Source organism: Cicer arietinum, chromosome 4 (assembly GCF_000331145.2).
Source record: "Cicer arietinum cultivar CDC Frontier isolate Library 1 chromosome 4, Cicar.CDCFrontier_v2.0, whole genome shotgun sequence".
Taxonomy (NCBI): Eukaryota; Viridiplantae; Streptophyta; class Magnoliopsida; order Fabales; family Fabaceae; genus Cicer; species Cicer arietinum.
In genome coordinates this window covers 42,499,579-42,509,380 of record NC_021163.2, presented here as the reverse complement: position 1 = coordinate 42,509,380, position 9,802 = coordinate 42,499,579, and the positions used below count along the sequence as shown (strand labels likewise).

Here is a 9,802-nt window from a genome sequence, read left to right as displayed (position 1 = left end):
TTACAGTGCTTTTTGGGAAAAGCGCTGTAAAAGAGCCTTTTAAAAATTTAACTAAAGAAGCCTTTTAGAGTGCTTTTCAAAATAAGCGCTGTAAAAGGCTTATAAAAAGCGCTGTAAAAGTGTTACGTATATATAACAGTTACCTCTTCAGTTTCCTCTTCATTACGTAAACTTCACTATCATCTCAACCTTCATCGTTCTTCTCTTCTTTTGCAAACCCTATCATCCCGTCCATTACGAACCTTATTTCCACGATCATCTCCTTCATTTCGAACCTTATTTCCATCCAAGATCATCTCTCCCATTTCACACAATATATTTTCATTGAAATACGTAACCCTCATTACGTATTTCTTCAATATCCTATTTCTTTGAACCATATTTCTGTGAACTTTCTGCGTTCCCTCTTTTCTTTACATTTCATCTTTCTTCGAACCATTATTCAGGTATTGATGTTATAAATTTTTTGTAATCATTAAAATGCATGTTGAGCTTTTTTAAGATATACTGATACATGTTGAGTTTGTTTATAATAATGCATGATCCATGTTGAGCTTGTTGATGTTATACTAAAGTGCATGTTGAACTTGTTGTAGTTAAATGGATACAAACAAAGATATAGAAGTTCAAAATGAAGAAGTTGGCACCTCCAAGACTTATGAAAAAGAAGTCAAACGTGGTGCAACTATAATGCAAAAGGTGATTAAAGCAAGGAGTAGTGGGATTAAATTTGAGGTATACTATACTTTGTTTGCTGTGTGATTTTTATCTTTTTTTAGGGTTTAGGGCATGTACTTACTATATGAGTTTATTAGGTTGGCTGGAACGAGAGTGGTCAGCCAGTTGACCCCAACAGCTCCATGTTTGTAAGCTATATTGGGGCTGTTGTTCGTCAAAATGTCCCAATTACAATAGACAACTGGAGAGATAAGGCATTGAAGGATGCCAAAGATATTATATGGAATGACATTCAAGTAAATTTTTTGATCTACTCTTTTGTCATTTATAATTTTTTTTCTGTAAAATACATTACTTATGATTGTTTTCATTGCAGACCACTTTTGTTCTTGATGAGGAACGAAAGTCATATGTTTTGAGAGTTGCTGGGAAAATCCATCGTGGATTTAGATCCCATCTCTCAAATTTCTATCTAAAAGATAGAGAAGGAAACACAAATGCTGAACCTCCAAAGATATATCAACATTATATATCAAAGGATGAATGGAGTGCATTTGTTTCCAAACGTTCTGACCCGGCGTTTGTCGTAAGTTATTAATTTATTAGCATTTGTGTTTTATTATTCATATTCGTAGCGTATTTTAACTTTTTACACAATTGCTATTTTTTTTTTATATAGAAAATTAGTAAGGCAAATTGCGAACGGGCAAGCAACCCAAAACACCAATACAAGAAATCACGTATGGGATATGCACGCTTTGAACAACAAATTGTAAGTAATTAAACACCACTTTTATATAATGAAGTAATTTGTATTATAAACTATAGTGTGTAACTAATTTGTATTATTTTGTTTATGATTTTAACGAATAGAGAAAAGACACCCAAGCCGATCAACCCTTGGGTCGTCATATCTTATGGAAGGAAGCGCGTGTTAACAAAGATGGAGTGGTTGATAATGAAAATGTCAAGAAAGTTGTAGAACTTTGTGTAAGTATATTATCACTTTAATATTTTTTAATATTGTATTTTAAAAATGCTATTGAACTTATCTTTTTAATGTTACATGTATTTTAGGAAATTATTGAACAAAGTTCTGAAACTCAAGAGGGCAACAAGGATACTTGCAGGGACATTCTTGGGAAAGTGTTTAATGTCCCTGAGTATTCCGGTCGAGTGAGGGGGAAAGGATTTGGCGTAACTCCCAAAAGCTTTTTTCCTCAAGAGAAGCGCCAAAAACCTTCCAACGAGGAAGTATTAGAGAAGCTCAGAATCCTATCGGAGCAAGTGGCACTCTTGGTGAATACGAATAAAGACAAGCAACTTCCGGTTCAGCTCCAACCTGAAATACAAATGGAGAGTGAAACCGGGAGTTGCAACGTCGGTTTGAAGAGTATTCCCGAGGTAATTAATTACTTACTACTTACTTGCTTATGTAATTACTTATGTATTAAACAAACTTATATATTAACTGTACTTATGTTTTAACTATTGATGTAGGGTGTCACTACATGTGTCCTATACTTGTCCTCGCCGACTCAACGGAAGGTGGGAAAAGGAATATTGCACAATACTTCGGGAGAAGTATTGCACAATATTCCGATCCCCGCGGGCCATGTCAAAGTATCGCCTACGGTTGCTTTCGAACCAACTGCACCGTTGCCCATACCGGACAACGATGGAGATATGAATTTTTTTAAAAAGCGTTGTCTTTTATCTTTGTGCCCAAAATTATTTTTGATCCAAAATCACTTCACAATCAGTGCACACAACAATAAAATATATTCAAATACCATAAGCAGTTCACACAATCAGTAGAACATAAATCAGAACTCTGTAACTTTTTTAACATATATGTAACTCTGTAATTTACAACCTAAGTAACTACATTCAGATACATATATACAACCTAATTTACAACCTAATTACCTACATTCAGATACGTATATATATATAACCTAATTTACAACCTAAACTACATTCAGATCCATATGCATGTTCATATATTGTGTCCTATGATCATTTACATATAATAACTAACAGAATATACATTATATGCACTAGCTACCATATAATATTCAGATCCCTTGCCCAGCAGCAAGCTATTTCCCAGAAAATCAAATAATTTTCATGTCAAGCACGTACTGACACCATTCTTCCTTTAATTCCATCAGATCTTCCTCAGAATATGATGGACTGGAATTGGCAAAGTACTGCAATATAAAAATTGAACATATTATATTAAGTTAGTATCAAATATATAGATAATTTATATATGAAAATCATATAATGCAAATACCGTACCGTTTCTGGGATAATAGTTTTATTCTTCTCAACAATCTCCTTCATGAATCTCAATATGTAGTACCCACAGTCGATGTTATTTGTTTGACGAGGGCACTTTATTGAGATCCATGTAATGTTATTCGACTTCTGCTTCGACACTTTAGCACCTCTTTGAGCTCGATAAACTTTTAAGGCACTATCGAATGAATAAATGTGATTATTAGAGCATGAATATTTATATATATATATATATATATATATATTCATGCTCTAATAATCACATTTATTCATTCGATAGTGCCTTAAAAGTTTATCGAGCTCAAAGAGGTGCTAAAGTGTCGAAGCAGAAGTCTAATAACATTACATGGATCCCAATAAAGTGCCCTCGTCAAACAAATAACATCGACTATGGGTACTACGTATTGAGATTCATGAAGGAGATTGTTGAGAAGAATAAAACTATTATCCCAGAAACGGTACGGTATTTGCATTATATGATTTTCATATATAAATTATCTATATATTTGATACTAACTTAATCTAATATGTTCAATTTTTATATTATATTTGATACTAACTTAATATAATATGTTCCATTTTTATATTGCAGTACTTTGACAATTCCAGTCCATCATATTCTGAGGAAGATCTGATGGAATTAAAGGAAGACTGGTGTCAGTATGTGCTTGACATGCAAATTATTTGATTTTCTGGGAAATAGCTTGCTGCTGGGCAAGGGATCTGAATATTATATGGTAGCTAGTGCATATTGTGTATATTCTGTTAGTTATTATATGTAAATGATCATATGACACAATATATGAACATGCATATGGATCTGAATGTAGTTTAGGTTGTAAATTAGGTTATATATATATACGTATCTGAATGTAGTTAATTAGGTTGTAAATTAGGTTGTATATATGTATCTGAATGTAGTTACTTAGGTTATAAATTACAGAGTTATAGAGTTACATATATGTTAATAAAGTTACAGAGTTCTGATTTCTGTTCTACTGATTGTGTGAACTGCTTATGGTATTTGAATATGTTTTGTTGTTGTGTGCACTGATTGTGAAGTGATTTTAGATCAAAATAATTTTGGATACAAAGATAAAAGACAGCGCTTTTAAAAAAAAATGTCATAAAAAGCTAAAAAGCGCTTTTCATTTCAAATAATTAATTTACAGCGTTAAAAAAAAAACACACACACACACATTTTACAGCGCTTTTTTTAAAAAGCGCTGTAAAATGTTGTTCTAAAGCGCTTTAATGGTGCACATTTTACAGCGCTTTCGTGAGAAAGCGCTGTAAAATGCAGACCCATAATATGAAACTACAAATAAAAAGGAAAAAAAAACCATGAGCTGGTCTTTGCAATTGCATAAAGGATGCATCGTTGTGCTTGTGACTAGAACGACCATACATAAGTTAGGAAGTTATACCCCTCAAATTTTACTTCTACCTCTACAAATACAATGAAATGACATATATGTCCTCGTATAAATATAAAAATTTGTCATTTTTCATCTACTATCATTTCAATTTTCCGTACACAAACGAGTATCAATTTTTTTTTTTGAAAAATATTTTTCAAGTTTTCCAGTATAGAAATTACACTTCGGAAAACTTATTTTTAAAGTTTCTGATATTGAAAAACTTATTTAAATTTTTTCGAAACTATCGAAAAACTCTTTTTAATATTTCCGGAATACAACTCGTTACCAAAAATCTTGAAATCACAAATTTTTCGGAAGTTTTTTTAATTTTAATTTTTTAATTCCTTTGTCATTTATTTAATTCATTTTTTTAACTATTTTTTTTCTAAAAAGATGTGTACCAGAAAACCTTTTCACTAGTTTTCTGATATAAAATTTTTTTAACCTTATGTACTGAAAAATTTTAAAAAAAAATTCGATAAACATCTTTTTAATCTTGTGTACTAGAAATTTTTTTTAAAATTTTCTAATTAATCTTCTGTATCAAAAAGCGTATATATATATTTTTTTTTATAATTTCTGAAAATCTTTTACGTGCAAAAATTTGAATTGTTTGATAGTTGATAAAATAGTAAAAAAAAATTTAAAAGAATTATATTTTTAAAATATCATGGGGGTATATGTAAAATTTGGAGAACAAGGTATAACTTCCCATAAGTTAGGTTGTCCATCGAACCGGTCTGACCAATTGGGCTGATCCGAGCTTGAAAAAAAAGTACTCTCGCTCTACAAAAACCTACCAGCATCATGGGGTTGCAATGCAAAGGTAAACAACAAATTTGGACTAACAATATAATTTGAAAGACTTTTGTGGTGAAAAGTTTAAATAATAATGAGTAGAAACTGGCACAATATGTTGAAATATGTCGTGAGGATGGCGACATTTTTGAAGGGTACTCATTTATATCAGAATATAAGATGAGAGACGAACACACATGTTGAAATATGACCAAGTGGTGACGTCAGGTAGCTCAAGTATATCAGAATATAAGATGAGAGACGAAAACACATTTTGAATGAGTTATTAGTAGGTCACCTGGAAGCAGCGAGTCGTAAAAGCAAAGCAGAGCCGAAGAAGAGATGAAATTGCTATCACTTTCCACACCCGACTCTACTACTTGTTACCTTTCATCTTCCGCTTTTCTTCCATCCCATTCCAATGGTTTTTCTCTTTCTCTCTTCCTCTTCGTCCCTCTCTTCCATTTTCTCTTTATATATGACTTCGTTTCTTGTTTTGTTTGCAGGCTTCCAAAATCTGGCTTCTACCTTCAAATTCTCTAACAATCAGGTTTTTGCTTCTCTAACTCTTTTATTATTACATCTCAATTACCCTCATTAATACTATCTTACTCTTATTTTGAACCCATCCTATGTATATAAAGAACTCATTCATCTTTCAATTTTTTAAGAAATGGGGTTTTCTTTTGTTCAACTTTTTCACCATAAAAATATACAATTTGTTTGTCTTTTTATCAAGTTGTAAACCAGGGGTTAATTGTTGTCTTCCAGAAAATATTTTGAAGGGGGTTTCCAAGCACTCTTCAATAATACATTTTCATCCAGAAATGGGCAAAATTGAACTATGATGTTATGCTAGATGTTTGTTTTCTGCTCATTGAGGCTGGTTTACTTACACTCTTGCATAAATTTATTTATGCAAAAATATAAAATGTCAGGTCTATTATCCTTTAAAATCGCATAACTGAGAACACATCTGATCTAGTAATCAAAAGTAGTCTATAATTTAAAAAGAAAATTTCCACACCTCTGAGTTGGAAATTAGGGAAAAGGATGTTAAAAATTTGATATGAATATGAATGGTTTCTCCTTCTTACAACATCAATCTCAACCTCAAACTAACAACATCCCTTTTACTTGTCATATCATATTGTATTAGACCTTTTACTTTGTTTCATTGGCTGGAAAAACATGCTCAGTTTTGATGTTTGCCTATTGAATACTGCAGGCAAGATGCATAAGGAAAGCTGGGGCAACTAAAGTCACTGCAAAGTTTGAGCTGAAGCCACCGCCATATCCGCTGGTAAGATCTAAAGTTTGTCAAATACTCTGTTTACCTGTTAATTTTCAAGTAATCTAAATTTGTCATGGGGGATATGGGGACCTATGCTTATGAAACATGAAAATGGGGCTGTCTTCGTTTTCAAATTTGAATGTTTACAAAATTTTGGCATGTAAGCTTTCATCAATAGAGAAAGTTAAAAATTAAAGCATTGAAGAACTCAAGCATCTCAGTTAGAGTTATTGTAAGGGCTACGGCTTGTAATAACAAACATGTGTCGTTGTTAAAACATAAATGTGGTAGCTAGGAGTTTTATACAGTTGTACCCTAAAGTCTTGATTTGAGTCATCTGAGTAGCTTTGAAATGGTTTATCATCATTATCAGCTTGAATGGCTTACTGGAAAATTTACCTCTATAATTCAACATTTATTTCCATTTGTTTTTGTTGTTTTTTTTTCCATATGATCTTCTTTTCGATATTCTTTCTTCCAGAATTTTTGTTGGTGTTGTTCCAACGGTGATTTTCCCTTACATTTTTTCTTATGATGCCGCTGCATTTAAATGTATCATCATCATCATTATTATTATGATCATCATCATCATTATTATTATGATCATCATCATCATTATTATTATGATCATCATCATCATCACCACCACCACAACGTTGTGTCAGTGAATTGAGTGAAAGGAGAGGACTTGAAGTCTGATCAGTTGTTTGAGCGAGATTACTAGCTTCTGGTTTACCTCAATTATCGGTTACTCTGTTGTGCAACTTTAACTTTATTACAACTGGCCATTTAATTTCTTTCTATGTGTCATATCAATTACACTAAACTGATTAAACAAGAGAGATTCATATAGTTCTCGAAATGACCTAAACATTTGTCATGCACATGCTGGGATTTTGAGATTTGACCGCTAATACATAATTAACCAATATTTTCGATAATGAAAATTCTCAGAATGCTTTGGAGCCAATTATGAGCCAGGAGACATTTGAGTACCATTGGGGAAAGCACCACAGAGCTTATGTTGATAACTTGAACAAGCAAATTGAAGGAACAGATCTAGATGGAAAGTCACTAGAGGAAACTATAGTTATTGCCTACAATAATGGCGACATTCTCCCAGCTTTTAACAATGCAGCACAGGCATGCATTCTTATAACCATGAAATCTAATTCATGTTTCAGAACCACAGCTTAATAATACTGTTCAATTTTATTACAGGTATGGAACCATGATTTCTTCTGGGAGTCCATGAAACCTGGTGGTGGTGGAAAGCCATCTGGAGAACTTCTAAAACTTATTGAAAGAGACTTTGGTTCATTTGAAAAATTTGTTGATCAGTTCAAGCTCGCTGCTTCAACACAATTTGGTTCAGGATGGGCATGGCTTGCATGTCAGTAAATTACCCTTCCCACCATATACCCATTTTTGGTCTTTAATTTAATTTTTGGTATATCTGACTTAGCATAAGGTCTTTACCTTTTTTTTTTCTTCTTGTCATCTACGAAATACAGATAAAGAAAATAGACTTGATGTTGGAAATGCCGTAAATCCTCTTGCAACTGATGAGGACAAAAAGCTAGTCATCCTGAAGAGTCCTAATGCTGTGAACCCCCTTGTTTGGAGCCATCATCATGTAAGTACTAAGGACTAGTTATATTGTTATATTAATCATCATTATTTATTTATTTTAAATGTTTTGAAAGATGAATGCCGGGGCAGGATAGAACTAGAAGTATCTGATGAGATTTTATATTGATTTTTTTTTTTTTGCAGCCACTCCTTACCATTGATGTCTTGGAGGTATTAATCAAAGTTTCTTTTAGTGATTCAATTACTTTAAAACTATTATTTCATCAATAACAAATTACTGACATTGTGATTTATACTTCACTTTTGTACAGCATGCTTACTACCTTGACTATCAGGTGAGATGTAATTCACAGCTACAATGTTCATTATCTTTGAGAGTTTTGTTTGATTAATAAATTAGTAAATATAACTTAGACTATCCTATTATTTTGCAGAACCGACGTCCTGATTATATATCAGTGTTCATGAATAAGCTTGTGTCTTGGGAAGCAGTAAGTTCAAGACTTGAGCAAGCTAAGGCTGTAATTGCGGAGAGGGAGAGAGAGGAGGAGAGGAAACGAAGAGAGGAAGAAGAGAAGTCAACAACCAGTGAAGCTACGCCTACTCCTGAGATATTTGCTGATAGTGATACTGATTAGAATACATAATGAGTTTTTTTTTTTTTTTTTTTTTTTTGTCTAGAGTAGACAAAGTTCAAAATGGCTTATATTTTGCACCAGGTCGGTGTGTATCTATACAGGTTAAGTGGCTTCAAGCTGCAAATTTTTTTCTCTATTGTCATTATTCTAAATTAATGCTTCATACATACAATATTAATAATGCTTCATACATACATACAATATTAAAATGGCTTATCATGTGAATTATGTTTATGAGTAAGAAACAAACTCACTATTTGTGGTTTACAAGATACTTTGCACCAACTACTTGCTCTAGACCTCGATAGTTATTATGTGAAAACTTATAAGACTTTGATGTTGTCAGAAATTTTTTAAAAGCTGCATTTCTTTTGGAAAGACACAATATCTTATTCCATTGTATAATATTAGTCGGTTATCCAATAGGCCCTTATATGATTTCTTTGATAGAATTGACCTTTTGATAATAAAGTCCTTAGCTTATTCCCTTTTGTCATACTCCTTCTAGTTACTATTATAAGTAAAAAATTGACCTCAAATATTGGTCACTATTATAACCAAAAGGGATATATATATATATTTTATACATGAAATCTAGAAAATTAATTGCACCCAACTTACTCTCATAAAAAGAGTGCTACATATTACGAAGAACTCTTAGAAGAAATGTGTAAAAGGGTGCTGAACTTTAAAATAGATTACGTGCTCATAAATCCACAACTTACTTTTTATTTTTAAATATTATAAAAGCATTGTATTTCATATAGTTTCACGAAGCTTCTTCAAAATAGGAACGTCTACTCTATCTATATAATCACCTCTCCCAAGAAACTATCATAGTAGCCACTATCAACCAGGTTTTCAATCCAACAGTAAAACTTGTTTGCTACCACCATTTTTTCTGTCGTGGTTAATCTTTTCTTTTTGTTCATTTTCATTAATATGTATAGGGTTTCCATTGGGAATATGTACAAAGTTTCTATAGCTAATCTTTATGGTTTATCTAAAATTATTTGTAATCCTTGTTATTTGTATTCCTCTGCAAAAAAAAAAAAAAAAAAAAAAATTTGAAGGTT

General features: G+C 32.1%; 1 protein-coding gene across 1 annotated transcript; it reads left to right on the top strand.

The window, feature by feature from the left end:
* The first annotated feature begins 5,413 nt into the window (after positions 1 to 5,413).
* On the top strand, positions 5,414 to 8,862 carry LOC101494104 (superoxide dismutase [Fe], chloroplastic). Its single transcript, XM_004508214.4, has 9 exons — positions 5,414 to 5,625; positions 5,708 to 5,751; positions 6,430 to 6,504; positions 7,450 to 7,638; positions 7,717 to 7,888; positions 8,010 to 8,131; positions 8,272 to 8,298; positions 8,400 to 8,423; positions 8,523 to 8,862. The coding sequence occupies exons 1-9, from the start codon at positions 5,544 to 5,546 to the stop codon at positions 8,724 to 8,726; spliced, it is 939 nt and encodes a 312-aa protein (XP_004508271.1). The 5' UTR covers positions 5,414 to 5,543; the 3' UTR covers positions 8,727 to 8,862.
* Positions 8,863 to 9,802: the final 940 nt, after the last annotated feature.